Source organism: Lissotriton vulgaris, chromosome 2_2 (genome assembly GCF_964263255.1).
Source record: "Lissotriton vulgaris chromosome 2_2, aLisVul1.2, whole genome shotgun sequence".
Taxonomy (NCBI): domain Eukaryota; kingdom Metazoa; phylum Chordata; class Amphibia; order Caudata; family Salamandridae; genus Lissotriton; species Lissotriton vulgaris.
Window position 1 is genome coordinate 322,871,996 of NC_141688.1, and position 15,696 is coordinate 322,887,691.

General features: G+C 49.4%; 1 protein-coding gene across 1 annotated transcript in view; it reads left to right on the forward strand.

Annotated features, from left to right (window-relative positions):
• MYBPC3 (myosin binding protein C3) overlaps positions 1 to 15,696 on the forward strand; it is a 412,405-nt gene that overhangs the window by 205,608 nt on the left and 191,101 nt on the right. The window contains exon 16 of the mRNA XM_086959710.1: positions 6,213 to 6,318. Within this exon, the coding sequence (XP_086815836.1) occupies positions 6,213 to 6,318 (106 nt within the window). The remainder of the gene's footprint in view (positions 1 to 6,212; positions 6,319 to 15,696) is intronic.

A 15,696-nucleotide genomic window follows, 5' to 3' on the forward strand; every position in this document is an offset into this window, starting at 1 on the left:
TCCACAAGAAAGCACTTCACCCTACCTCACTCCTCTCCAGAGCTCACTCCTGCCTAGTACTCGGGCCTTTGTGACCGGTGGCGCAGGGACCCTTCATTCTCACATTAAGTGTGAGGTGAAAGGTTAAGTCTTTGATTATGAAGTGAAGAAAACACAGAATAAAGAATGAATATGGGAAAAAAGGTGAAAAGATGTCAGGGTAGAAGAACGATAGGATGGACAGACAGGAGGGTGAAAGGATGGACAGACAGGAGGGTGAAAGGATGGACAGACAAGAGGGTGAAAGAATGGACAGACAGGAGGATGAAAGGGTGGACAGACAGGAGCATGAAAGGATAGACAGAAAGGAAGGTGAACGGATGTACAGACAGGAGGGTGAAAGGATGAGCCGACATGAGGGTGAGAGGATGGACAGACAGGAGGGTGAAAGGATGGACAGTCAGGAAGGTGAAAGGATGGGCAGACAGGAGGGTGAAAGGATGGACAGACAAGAGGGTGAAAGAATGGACAGACAGGAGGATGAAAGGGTGGACAGACAGGAGCATGAAAGGATAGACAGAAAGGAAGGTGAACGGATGTACAGACAGGAGGGTGAAAGGATGAGCCGACATGAGGGTGAGAGGATGGACAGACAGGAGGGTGAAAGGATGGACAGTCAGGAAGGTGAAAGGATGGGCAGACAGGAGGGTGAAAGGATGGGCAAACAGGAGGGTGAAAGGATGGGCAGACAGGAGGGTGAAAGGATGGGCAGACAGGAGGGTGAAAGGATAAACAGAAAGGAAAAGTAAATGGTGGTCAGACAGGAGGGGAAAGGATGGATAGACAGGAGGGTGAAAGGATGGACAGACAGGAGGGTGAAAGGATGGACAGACAGGAAGGTGAAAGGGTGGACAGACAGGGGGGTGAAAGGATGGACAGACAGCAGGGTGAGAGGATGGATAGACAGGAGGGTGAAAGGATGTACAGACAGGAGGGTGAAAGGATGGATAGACAGGAGGGGAAAGGATGGATAGACAGGAGGGTGAAAGGATGGGCAGATGGATGAACACATATGAATATACTGATGGGCTGATAGGTGAAAGGAGGTATGTATGCATAAAAGGGTGGACAGATAGAAAAAGCATGGTTGTGTGAGGCAATGTGAGAGTGTATGAACAGGTGAATTTATGGACAGATGGCGGGATGAATACAAAGAACAGTGAAGTGATAGATAAATGTATGGAAGGAAGATGAAAGGGTGAAGGGAACTCCCCTAAAGAGGATCAGGTTTGCTTGCTGGGTCCTTATTTACAAGAATTTGCAGCATGGCAGCGCCGCGGGCCTTCCTGCTGCTCTGCCCTCCATCAAATGAAAAGGGCCATAGTGCTGTGTCTATCAGATGCGGTGCATTCCTGTCCTTTTCCTGCGCCGTAGTGTCACAACCCACTGCACTCGTGCACCTTGTACAACCCTTTGGGCTGATATTTGTTATTTGTTTATTTGTTTACACAGTGCTGTAACCATTTGTATTCTTTTTCCCCCTTCCCCCCTTTTGTTCTTTGAATTATAAAATGATGCTTTTCAGCACTACCATGAACAAGAAAATTGACTCCTTGATCCTTTTAGGATAATACTGTATAGATAGATATTGCTTAGTAATTTGTTCAATTATACCCCTTGGGATATTGTTTTGTATACACTTTTCCTGCGCCGGTGCACAATGGCTGCCGTGCCAGCACTGGCAGTGGCGCCGCAACACAGGCAGGGCCCCACTCCTCTCCAGGGAACATGTCCCACCAGACATCTGACTCTTGTCTTCTCTCTAGAACTTCAATCTCTCAAGAACTCAGTCTGCAAAGGCTCCCTCGTCAGTACTCACCAGCCCCTGGACTGACTCCCCATGACTCTCCGACTCTGTGGAATACGGTCACCTATGAAACTCATGCCTTCCTAGAACTCACAGGACCCTTCTCCTGTGGAGGTCACTCCTCCCAGAGCTGCAGTTTATAGGGTTCATCCACCAGAACTCACCTCTCTCCGGTATTCACTCTTCCCTGGAGCATCACACGACCCGGCTCTTCTCTGCCCCTCTCTCCCCAGGCCTCACTCATCCTCAGAATTCATTCCTCCCTGAAACTCACTCACTCCTCTCCTCCATGGAGCTCATTTTTTCTAGAGCTGTTGGTTTACATGACTCTCCCACCAGGACTCCCATCTCTCTCAGAATCACTCTCTTCTGGAACTCTGATCACATGACCCGGCTCTTCTGTGTCCTCTTGCCCCAGGCCTGACTCACCCACAGAATTCATTCCTCTCTGGATACCCAAACTCATGTGACTCCCTCTCTAGAATCACTCCTCCCCATGTGACTCCCTCTCTAGAATCACTCCTCCCTCATGTGACTCCCTCTCTAGAATCACTCCTCCCTCATGTGACTCCCTCTCTAGAATCACTCCTCCCTCATGTGAGTCCCTCACCAGAATCACTCCTCTCCAGGTCACACAGCTCTGTAGAACTCGCTTCTTGCAGGACCCCTCGAACTTACCCCTCACATACTCCCTCCTCTTTGGACTCTTCCCAGGAGTTCACTCCTCTGCAGAGCTCACCCGTTTCTAGAAGACGCCGCTCACTTCACCCCTCTGTCCTCACGAACCCACCCCCTCCAGAAGATACCACCCTCAGAATTCACTCTGCACATGACCCCACTACTGTCTGGAATCCCTCACTCCTCCCAGAGTCCAGAACTCACAACTAACATGATGTCACTCCTCTCGGAACTCATTCCGCTCCGGTGCTTCCTCCTGACAGGATCCTACTCCTCAAAACCAAAGGAAATGATGGACGAAGTCAACTGATCTGGGTTTAATCCATCATCGCGCTTTAGTCCACTCTGCCACCCCAGTTCAGACATGGCCATATGCAAATCAGTTTGACCCTGTGCCTCATGGGAACAGTCCAGATCAAACTGCCAAGCCAGGTCCTCCCTGGACTGGAAACAAGCATCCTGGGACCGGTTTCTGGCTAGTCAGCGGTCATCAGCCAGGCTGCTCCTCACCAAAGGTCAGTCGCCTCAGAACGTGGAACGTGGTCCTCTCCAGAACAGCTCCTTGTCAGAGCTCACTCTTCTCCCGAAGTCATTGGCCCTTCCCTCCTGACCTGTATGCCCCCTCCTCCACCCGCCCACCTCTAGATCCCGCACCCTCACTGTGCCCCGAGCCCTTACAACACTCTTTTCTTTAAAGAACTTACTCATTCCATGGTTGCGCACTTCTCCAGATCTCTCCAGAAACTCCCGCTCTCCGGAGCTCATTACTGTCCGGAGCTCACTCCCCTCCCAGGTCCCAGACTGCAGGTTCAAGGGGTCTCTTGCCCCCCCCCTTACTGACAGCCCCTGCTTGCAGCCTTGAGGACATATGCTCAGTTACACGCCTTCTCTGACCTTGCCTCCCTTACTGATGCTCGGTGTGATCCTGGTGCTGTGCCGGTTTCTAGCTTCCTTTCTAGAGCCCCCCATCCTGATCCCTCCCCTCCCAGGCCGCAGACTGCAGTTTCAAGGGGTCTCTTGCCCCCCCCTTGCTGACAGCCCCTGCTAGCAGCCATGAGGACATATGCTCAGTTGTAAGCCTTCTCTGACCTTGCCTCCCTCACTGATGCTCGGTGTGATCCTGGTGCTGTCTCTAGCTTCCTTTCCAGAGCCCCCCATCCTGATCACTCCCCTCCCAGGCCCCAGACTGCAGGTTCAAGGGGTCTCACTAGGGCCCCTCTTTACTGACAGCCCCTGCATTTATTATTTATTTATTTTAAGGTTTTATAGAGCGCGAACGTGACCCATGAGGGTATCAGAGCGCTTTACATAGTCAAACGGTAGTATAGAGCGTAGTATATCATAGGACCTGTACATCATTAGAGCTTACAGAAATTGAGGGGTCATAGGGTAGGCAGGGGATTCCAGAAATACTATACATTTGGGGAAGGAGAGACTGTACATCGGGGCATTTTACAGAGAGCAAGAGACATACAATAGGCAGGAAGTCGCATGAGTACTGTACAAAGTCGCAGGATGAGGCAATAGTCTCTTAGGTAGCTGAGGAGCTGGTTTAGCCAAGAAATGTACCCATGAGGAAGGATCTAGCCTCTTTTCTGAAGCGTGCAAGGGAGGGGATTGTTCTGATGTCAGGAGGGAGGGAGTTCCATATTCTTGGTGCTGATCCGGCGAAGGCGCGATTGTACGTTTTTGTTTTCCTAAAGCGAGCAGGCTGGAGGAGGAGGGTGTTAGCCGATCGTAAGTTTCTGCTTCCTCCGGATAACACAAGCCTCTCTGCCAGATACGCCGGGGAGTTAGAGTGTAAGGCCTTGTGCGTGATGCATGCCAGTTTGAGGTGGATCCTAGCCTCGATGGGAAGCCAGTTCAAAGCTTTCAGCTGAGGAGTGATGTATCGCATTTTCTAGAGCCTGTAAGTAGTCTGGTGGCTTTTAAGGGAGCCAGAGAGAACTTAGGTAAGCCAGAAAGGGTGCAGCAACCATATTCCAGTTGAGAAATGACTAATGATTGAACTGCTAATTTTAGGTCAGGAGCGTCAAGGAAAGGTTTCAATTTCCATCGGTAGCTCAGGTGGAATCTGGCTGATTTGGCCATTGCGTTGACATGGTCTTGCATGTTCAAATTGTGGTCCAAGGTAATTCCCAGGGATTTGGCCGAGTCCACAATGGTTGGAGAACAGTTTCAAGCAGTGATGGCTCTAATCCATGTTTGGATCTCAGGATTGTTCTTGGGCGGGGAGATTAAAAGGAACTCAGTTTTCTTAGCATTGAGTTTAAGTTGGTTTGAGGAGAGCCATCTGACGTTCAGCTTTAAGGTCTCATTCAGGGTGAGGATCTCTGCAAGGGAAGAGATTTTTATGTAGATCTGAGTGTCATCAGCGTACATATGGAAGGAGATATTTGCTGTGCGAAGGACTACGGCTAGAGGTTCGAGATAAAGATTGAAGAGGGTGGGGGACAACGTTGATCCTTGCGGGACTCCCACCGTGACCATGGAGGGGGGGGACAGTTCACCATTGACTAAGAACCGCTGAGATCGGTTTTGGAGGTAGGAGCTAAACCAGTCGAGGACTGTACCATCTAATCCCATTCTCAGTTTCAGGCGTTCAAGTAGCATCTCGTGGTTGAACGTGTCGAAGGCGGAGGAAAGATCAAGGAGGATCAAGAGACCGGTTTTGTCTTGGTCAAGGGCTAGAAGAGCATCAGACAATGTGGAGCATGGTGGTTTCAGTACTGTGACCCGGTCTGAATCCGGATTGGCAGTCGTCGAGTAGATGGAAGTTGTTGATGTGGAGACTTAGCTGTGTCTGGGCACACTTTTCCAGCACTTTGGCCAAGAGAGGAATGTTGTAAATTGGTCTAAAGTTGTCTGGGAAGGCTGGGTCCAATGACCGCTTTTTCAGAATGGGGAGGACTTGGCCAGCTTTCAGTGAGGCCGGTATTGATCCCTGCCGGAGAGAGGCGTTGATAATCGCCGTCCAGCTGGGAATAATAGATTTGGCAATGGTCGTGAGACAGTTAGAGGGGGGAACGGGTCGTTGAAATGGTTGTTAGGGTTCAGGGTTGAGAGGATTTTAGCGACAGCGTGTTCATCATAGGGTGTGAATTCGGACCAGTGTGCTTGATTCTTCGGTGCGGGCCATGGCGGCAAGGGGAGAGACGTTGGGAAGTCAAGGTTCGGAGGGGGAGTGAGGCCGCTTTGAGTTCAATATCTAGGGCTTTAATTTTGTTTGCGAAGAATGAGGAGAAGTTCCCGGAGGAGATAATAGACTTGGGCGTTTCTTTCGTTGTTTTGGACAGTTTGCTCGATTGAAGTTTGACCATTTCAAAGAGCTTGCAAGGTCTGTTCTGGGCATTTCCTAGTTCCGCTCTGAAAAATTCCTTTTTTGAGTTGATGATATTCTTGTTGTAGGAATTTCTGGCCTCGCGAAGAAGTTTGAGGTGATCTGCCGAAGGGCGCTGTCTCCAGATTCTTTCGGTTTGTCGGAGGGATCTCCTCTCATCATTGAGGGAACCAGTGAACCATGGGTTTCTAACTTTGACTTGAGTTCTTTTTAGTCTAAGAGGGGCTAGGTCATCCAGGATGTTCGACATTGTAACTGAGGACATATGCTCAGTTGTAAGCCTTCTCTGACCTTGCCTCCCTCACTGACGCATGGTGTGATCCTTGTGCTGTCTCGCTTCCTTTCCAGAGCCCCCCATCCTGATCACGCGCCCCCTGGAAGACCAGATGGTGATGGTTGGAGAGAGAGTCGAGTTAGAGTGCGAGGTGTCAGAGGAGGGAGCTGTCGTGAAATGGTAAGAGACACCACAGCACCCCGACCCCAATCTGGCCGGACACACGGGTGACCGGCCCCAAGAAGTCTAGAAAACCCACCAGCCAGGTAGCCAGGTAGCCAGGTAGCCAGTCCACCTGCCACAGGCAAGTCAGGCCCTGCCATTGAGAACAAGCCCCAGAGCTCACTCCCATCCTGAGCTCACTCCTTGCATAGTCCTGGTCTCTCTCTCAGCAGCTCTCTCACTTCTCTGAGGAATACCATTAATCCCCACCTCACTCCCTCGAGAGCGACCTCTGACACTATCAATCCATCAGTCAATCAATCATAATGTGTAAAGCGCAGCACTGTCCCCCCTGGGGGTATCTGGGCGCTGTGCCTCCAGCCGGGTCTGGAGTCTCTTTCTGAAGTCTGCCAGCGAGGGAGCTGTACGGAGCTGGAGGGGGTCTTGGCTGCGATGTAGGAGAAGGAGCGGCCCCCGCTGCGGCTCAGACGGATGCAAGAGGGGTGCGAGGGTGAGTGAAGAGGAGCGCAGTTGTCTAGCGGGTTGGTGAAAGTTCCGTCGATGGTTGAGGTAAGCAGGTCCTGGGTCGTAGAGGGCTTTGTAGGTGTGCGTGAGGCTCTTGAACTGGCATCTCTTCTGAATGGGGAGGCAGTGGACATTTTTGAGGTGGGAGTGATGTGGGTCCATTTGTGGCGGCCAGGGAGAGTCTGGTTGCAGCGTTCTGCATGGTCTGGAGTCTTCCGAGGAGCTGGGTGGAGATGCCGGGTGGAGAGTATTGCCGTAGTCGAGGCGGCTGGTGACCAGGGCCCAGGTGACAGTCTTTCTGGTGTTGACTGGGATCTATCCGAAGATTCTGCGGAGCAGACGAAGTGTGTGGAAGCAGGAGGAGGCGACTGCGTTGACTTGTCGTTTCATGGTCAGTCCGCTGTCGAGGATGATGCCAAGGGTTCTTGCATGGTCGGACGGTGTGGGTGGGGGTCTGAGTTCTGCAGTCCACCAGCTGTGGTCCCATGCGGAGGTGTTTCTTTCTGATAAACAGTACGTTGGCTTTGTCGAAGTTGAGTTGAGGGCAGTTGTCTCTCATCCACTCCGCTACGCTGTTCATGGCGTTTCAGAAGTTGGATTTGGCGTTGGAAGTGTCCTCAGTGAGTGATAGAATCTGTTGAATGTCGTCTGCGTGGGAGATTATGTTGAGTCCGAAGGGATCTGATGACGTCTGTGAGGGGGATGATGTGATGTTGAACAGGGTGGGGCTGAGGGATGATCCTTGGGGTACATATTTGGGTAAGGAGTTGAGGGGAGTCAGTCAGATGCTCTGTGTGCATCCTGTAAGGAGGGAGGCGGGCCACACAAGGGTGTCTTGCTGTATGAGGGCGTTGTGGGAGACTGTGGTCCAGAAGGATCAGGACCACAGTTTCTCCACAGTCGAGGACAGTTCTGATGTCAACTTTGGGGGTGATCAGCGCGGTCTCAGGGCAGTGGTTGGCACGAAATCCTGATTGAGAGGCGTCCAGTAGGTGATTTTGTTCCAGGAATTCATTGAGCTGCTGCTTGATGGCTTTCTGGAGTACTTTGGCCGGGTCGGGAGAGGAGCAAGGGAGCAGAGGACAATGTCTGAGATCGCTAGGGTTGGAAGAGGCTTTCTTCAGGAGGGGTCTGACGTCTGTGTGTTTCCATCTATCCAGGAAGGTTGCTGTGGAGATGGAGGGGTTGAGGATGCTGGTGAGTTACGTGCTGATTGGGTTTGTTGTGAGGTTGTAGAGGTGGCAGGGGTCATTGGGAGGCATGATGGCTGAGGTGGTCCATGCAGTGAGTGGAGACCAGGTGGTAATAGTTTCGCTGATGTTCGCTGGCTGGCTGAGGGCCCTCTGACACAAGCCTGGCTCCCCTGAGGGACCTGTGACAGCAGCCTCTGACATTTGCCTCGCTCCCCTGAAGGACCCCTGTCACCCGCTTCACTCCCATGAGGGACCTCTGACAATCGCCTTGCTCCCTGGAGGGAGCTCTGACAACAACCTCACTCCGCTCAGGGATGTCTGAAACTAGCGTCACTCCCTTCAGAGAAACTTCCAACACTAGACAATTTATTAAGTACTCTGCTAGAGTTCAGCCAGTTTAGTAAGTATCCTGGGCTTGTGGAGTAGCGTTCAGGCAAGGGTGCAGTGCGCTGCCAGTTCAGTAAGTATCCAGGTCTTGTGGAGTAGCGTTCAGGTGAGGGTGCAGTGTGGTGCCAGTTTGGTAAGTATCTCGGTCTTGTGTAGTAGAGTTCAGGCAAGAGTGCAGTGCGCTGCCACTTTAGTAATTTTCCAGATCGTGTTCAGTAAAGTTCAGGCGAGCGTGCAGTGCGGTGCCCATTTAGTAAGTATCCTAGTCTTTTGCAGCCGAGTTCAGGCCAGGGTAGAGTGTGTGTCAATTTATAAAGTTACCTGGTCTTGTGCAGTAGAGTTCAGTCGAGGGTAAAGTGGGCTGCCAGTTTAGTAATTATCCAGGTCTTATGGAATAGAGTTCAGGCCGGTTGCAGTGCGGTGCTATTATGGTAAGTATCCTCGTTTTGTGCTGTAGAGTTCAGTCAAGGGTGCAATGAGTTGCACGTTTGGTAAGTATCCGGGTTTTGTGCAGTAGAGTTCAGGCAAAGGCTGCAGTGTGGTGCCAGAAAAGTAATGTTCGAGGCATGTGGGCTGCTGAATTCATATCTTGTGCATAGATCGCCGCCTAGTGTTGGGTCCAGATGATTGCACCTTGTTGTCCTGGAAGAGTCTTCGAAGTATCACGAGATAGGTGACTCCTCCCCTGGACTACGGTGCGCATGGGCATCTTCTTCATCCTCAGATTGTTTTTTCCCGCCATTGGGTTCGAATGTTATTCCTCTACTCCAACTTCAGAACCAAAACTAAACTTCTTTAAAAGGCCAAAAGGCCTTTGACTTCGACGGTATTGTTCTCGCTCGGTACTTCTTGACTCGACCAAGCTTTCCATCTTGATCCGGTCGTCGTCGCGGGCCGTTGGGCCTTTCGACTCCACGTGGGCCTGCTGTCGATGGAAAGGAGCCCGTTCAAAAGGTGCCCACAATGCCACTCCAAATTCCCACATACTGAAAAACATACAGTATGCAACAAGAGCTTATCAACGGAGCACAATGAAGAAAATTGCCCAGCTTGTGCCCAATTCCGTTCGAAGAAAACCATCTGGATTCGACGGGCCGCTTGGCAATAGATGCAGCGACCGGCACCGGAACCGGAGAACATCTTTGATGATGAACACGACCTCCCAGAAGCGGCGGACTCTGATCTAGAGATCGTCACCATCGAGGACCAGTCGGACTCCGATGACCAGATCTTGCCGGGGCAAACCGTGAGTACTCAGCCCCCAACACCGCTTATCCCGAAACCGAAGGCTCTGGTCGAAGCATCGCCTAAAGGCCTTAGCCGAGATCGACAAGCTCCTTCAGAAGCCCCGCCTTCCGGCTCAGCTTCAAAGCCAAAAACAAAGCCTTCCGATAGCCCAGGTCCAAGTAACGTTCTCCCCAAGAAGGTTGTCGAACCCAAGAGGGTATTCGAACCGAAGGTCGTCGAACCGAAGAAGGCCGTAGAGCCAAAGGTCGTTGAACCGAAGAAGGGCGTCGAGCCAAAAGTCGTCAAGCCGAAGAAGGTGGTCGAACCAAAGAAGGTCGCCCAACCAAAAAACGTTATGGAGTCAAAGGCGATCGAGCTGAAGAAGAGCCTCAAACCAAAGCGAATCATCGATCCAAAAGGAACGCACGACCAAAAGAAGGCCGTCGATCCTAAAAAGAGTGTGGATCAACAAAAACAGGATCACACCACAAAGCCCGTCGAACCGAAAAAAGTCATCGAGTCGACAAAAACATTGAGCCTAAGAAAGCCATTGAGCATAAAAAGCGTATCGAACCAAAAGCTCCGGTCGATCCGAAACAGGTCGTCGACCCAAACAAAGTCGGCAAGCCGAAAAAGCATGCTAAACCAACAAAAGACGTTGAACCTAAAACGGTTACCGTCCCCAAAGCAACAGTCGAGCCGAAAAAGAGTCCACAACCAAAGGCCCTCGAGCCAAAAGGTCACAAACAAGTCAGTAAGCCAAAAACATCGGCGCCAAAGCCATGGACAGTGGAAGAAGAACTCTTCCATCCCGAACCGGAATCAGAGGAACAATCTAAACTGTATATAAACTAAGCATGAGCGGATTTTGCGGATTGGCAATCCGCGAATTTGCGGATTTGCGAACTCGCAATCCGCAAAATCCGCGAATTCCCGCGAATTTACGGATTTTTTTTTTTTTTTGTGTTCGCCCGTGTTTCTGCCAGTTCGCGAGGGTTTTTACAATTTCGCAATTTGCGAACTTACCTGTCGGGTCGCAAGTTTTGCGAACTTGTTGTTTCTACGTGTCCAACCTGTTTGGGACACTCTTCTTCATCACTGCCACTCTCTGTCACCACTGCCACTCTCTGACTACTCATGCCACCCTCTGGCCCACCCATGCCACCCTCTGTTTCATCACCACACCCTCTGGTTGTCCAGTGTACATTATTTTCGGCAAAGCAAAGCACACCTTCCCTGCCTCAAGTGACCTGAATTAATTTGGGGCTGATTAATGTGTCACAGAATATTTTTTTAGCTGGCACCTGCTTCCTTAGTGCGCCCTGATTAGTGATCTTTTGCACTTGCTAAGTGCTTTCATTGTTGCAAAATTAGTTACAACACCTGCCCTGCCCCAACTGACAATAATGAATTAGGGGCTGATTAATGGATTTTAACTTCCAGCCTGGCTCCTGCTTGTCTCCCTTAGCTGTAATTCATGACCTTTGTGGCATATGTGTAACTATTCTGAGGTTCAGAGCAGGGTCACATAATAGTTTCAACTGGCAACTGAACTCTGGAGGGGCCACTCAGGAAGCACTACAGGAAATGGCTACTAATGATGTGCCTGAACTTTTGAACCTGGTAAGTAGTTACTTTCAGTTTTGCTTAGATCGTATTTCTGCAATTTCGCACTTATTCGCGGGGCGCGAACTCACGCGAACAGTGCGAGCAGTGCGAGCAAAATCCGCTGCTCGCGGATTTGCGGATTTTGCAGGAAATTCGCAAATCTCGCGGATTGCGGATTTCCCGAAAATCCGCAAAATCCGCGAGCGGAACGGATTTTCCGCCCATGCCTAATATAAACCCTGAGACTGGCAAAGTTACAGTTTATTACCGGAAAAAGAGACCATTGGACACGGACACTCCTTCCCCTGTTCCTCCGAAGAAAAAGGACTTTGGGACTTCTCCCTCTAGGCCTTTTACTCCTCCTCCTTTCTATCCTAATATGCCTTTTGTGCCCTACTCCCCTACACATTCAGACTATAATGATGAGGTTAACATGGGGGAAGATCCTCAGGATGATTTTAACGAACCAGAGGATCCTGATGCACAGGATGACACATGGGAGGAGCAGAATGATCCATATAAAACTCAACCCATCCCTGACACCTCCCCATACCCTACAAAGCCGTCGCCTACCGACCACCATTGTGTTTAACCAACTGCTAGATAGGGCAGCAAAATACCTCAAGCTCGACATGCACTCTGACCCAATAGAAGAAGATTTTTTATTTGACACTTTTCCTACCTCTGAGAAAAATGTCAGGACACTTCCTATGCTGAAAGGGGTACTTAAACACGCGCCAGATATATTCAAAGATCCAGCCAGAGCACGTGTACTCAATGCCAGGATTGAAAAGAAATATAAGGCGGCCCCTACAGACCCTGCTTACATTAAAGGCCAGTTGCCTCTAGACTGACTGGTAGTTGCAAACGCTCGCAAAAGAGCAAACTCGCAAACTACAGGAGATGCTCCACCTCCTGACAAGGAGTCTAAGATATTGGAAGCCTCAGGCAAAAGAGTGGCCTCACAGGCTTCTAATTCATGGAGGATCGCAAACACACAGGCTCTACTAGCTCGCTACGATAGAGCACACTATGACCAGCTTGAGGGTTTACTGCAACACCAGCCAGAACCTTACAAAGCTCAGGCTAACGACCTCATACAAGAAGGCAAATTTATTACCAATGCCATTAAATGTGCGCTTGACGCAGCAGACACATCAGCCAGGTCCATTAACACAAGCGTATTACTACGCAGACACGCGTGGCTACGCATCTATGGTTTTAAGAATGAGGTGCAATCCACCATCCTCAACCAACCAGTTAATCAAGACTTCCTGTTTGGCCCTGCAGTAGACACCATTTTAGATAAAATGAAAAAAGATAACGAAACTGTTAAATCTATGGGCGCACTGCAGTTTCAACAACACAGAGGTTCCTTTTGTCGCTCCTCCTACAGAGGCACCACTTCACAGACTTCCTCTACATATAAAAGCAACACCCAAAGTTCCTTTAATAAAGCCTCCAGCAGAGGAGGTTATAGGGGAAATAATAACAAGGGCAGAGGATGTGGCGGCAATAACACCAGAGACTCCACTGCCACCAAACAGTGACTTCATCACACTCCTTCCAGACCATCTAACACCAGTCGGAGGCAGAATCCAACAATTCCTACCTGTCTGGCACGCAAGTACCGCAGACAGGTGGGTGAGACAAATTATCCAGTATGGTTATTGCATGGAACTCACTTCTACTCCACCCAACATACCACCCAAACACCGTCCTATGTCCAAAGAACACATCACGATGTTACAACAAGAGGTGAAATCCATGCTAGAAAAGGGGGCCATATAGCCAGTCCCTTTCCAACACCAAGGGACAGGAGTATACTCACTATACTTCCTTATTCCCAAAAAGGACGGGTCCCTCAGACCACTGAACCAATACATACTCTCTGAGCACTTCCACATGATCACTCTACAACAAGTGCTCCCGTTGCTTCAGCAAGGCGACTTCCTAGCAACATAAGACCTCAAGGATGCATATTTTCACATCCCTATACATCCAGCTCACAGGAAATACCTCAGGTTCACAGTAGAAGGTCAACATTATCAGTTCAAGGTTCTCCCCTTCGGGGTAACCACAGCTCCAAGAGTATTCACGAAATGTCTAGCGTTAGTAGCTGCACACCTCAAAAAGCAACACATTCGCATGTTTCCATACCTGGACGATTGGCTCATAAAAGCAAACTCATACGCGCAGTGTGCAAGCCATACATCTCAGTCACTCCAGCTTCTACACAGCCTGGATTTTTCCATAAACTACCCACAATCACATCTACAGCCCTCCCACATACAGCAATATCTGGGGGCTACTATAGATGCCTCAGTAGCAAAGGCATATCCAAATCCAGCCAGGATAGCCAACTTGCAGATTCTCATTCAAAGATTTCAGCCACACCACTCCTTGCCAGCTCGAGTGTTCATGCAGCTCATAGGCACGATGGCCTCCTGCATATTCATTGTCCCTCATGACCAGCTTCAAATGCGTCCACTGCAAGAATGCCTAGCACGGCAGTGGAACCAGGCTCAAGGACAACTAAAAGACCTAGTGTTGGTAGACAGTCGCGCTTACAACTCTCTGCAGTGGTGGAACCCACCAAACCTTTCCAAGGGGCGACTGTTCCAAGAGCCGGTTCCACAACTAGTACTTACACCGGACACATCACTAACAGGTTGGGGAACCCACTTACTTCAATACACAGTCCAAGGTCTCTGGACAATCAAACAGAAGAACCTGCATATCAACCAACTAGAGTTGCTAGCAATATTTCTGGCACTAAAAGCATTCCAGAAATACTTGACAACAAGGCTGTGTTGATCCAGACGGACAACATGACAGCCATGTACTACATTCAGAAACAGGGAGGAACACTCTCCACAGCTGTCCCACTTAGCACAGAGCATATGGAGGTGGGCAATTCCAAGAAACATTTTTCTCCTAGCAGAACACCTGCCAGGGAAAGACAATCAAGTAGCGGATCTGTTAGGCAGACACAGCCAACAGCTACACGAATGGGAGATTCACCCTCAAGTTCTCCAACCATTCTTCAAAAAATGAGGGCACCCAGAGATAGATCTGTTTGCCAAAAACGAAAACTCAAAATGCCAGTACTTTGCCGCCAGGTTCCCACATCCGTTGTCACAGGGCAATGCGATATGGATGAACTGGTCAGGCAGATTTGCGAATGCTTTTACACCAGCTACACTGATTCCACTAGTGGCACGCAAACTACGTCAGCAGTCACTCACAATGATCCTGGTTGCTCCCACATGGGCAAGACAGCCATGGTACAAAACGTTCCTGGAACTTTTAGTAGTTCTGAAATAGTGGAGAGCGGACTTGCACAGCTGAATAAAACCAAAATTAAACTGTAATAGTTTGTGGCGTGCTGCCTGGGATGAACGCTGTCTGTTCCAGAACAGCGTGGTGCAGTAAAACTAATACAAAGCTCCCCCCACTTGGAAGAAGGCTCCCTGGTGCACAGCGCAAAGAGACACAGAATGTCTTATGAATAGTTCATCAAGTTAAATCCAAATGTTAAATCCAATACTCAGAGAGGTTCCATGGTTGTTTAATTCATATCAACTAAACAGTTCATCAATGTTTGAAGAAACGTATATATCATCCAACTTAAAAAGTCATCCAGCAATCAATCCTCCCAATGCATTTCGGGCAGATGACTAGCCCTTCCTCAGGGGACAGCTCTACAAACATAAAAGAAAATATCATGGTATCATAGAGATTCAACTACTTCTCACTATTACACCAACAAGATCTGAACATGGTGCAGTGAACCTCATGTGTGTAAAATAAAAGTCTAATCAAAAACCCAAGAAGAATCAATCTGTCTTATACCAACGTTGAGAGGCCAGGATAAATGCCCGTGAAAAATATCAATAATAACTGGCTAATCAAAGCATCATGTTAAACAACTCATGTTGTGCATAGAAGATGCCCCGAAGTCCAAGACATAGGCGGTTCCAGAAAACGAAACTTCTCCTATTGTGAAAGTATAAAGAAAAGTGTGCCAAAAGTTTCAAACCACCAAGGTTTCCAAAAAGCACTGAATCACCAAGGGATTCATAAATAACAAAGTTAAGTACTCACGGAGTGATTACATCCGTGATTCGTTGCTTCACCGTATCTGCGAAGAAACGCATAGCGTAAACTTAACCATCATCAAATTTAGCGTGAGCGTACTCGCTCTGATAGTTTCAAAGGTCCCCCGTGAGGAGTACTTACAGAATAGCCGATGTAAGATGTGCCTCTATCAACGCGGTGACTGGGAACCCCAAGTGTACTGGGTCCCGGTGAGTTTAAAGTCGGCGTGTGACGCATGCATGAAAGTAGAAAGTGGACTGCAGTGCAAAAGAAAATGAGCGCCATGTTGAAAAAGGAAAGTGAAATAAACGCTACGAGCATGGACTAATGTAAAGCTCCGGTATCAGGGAAACCT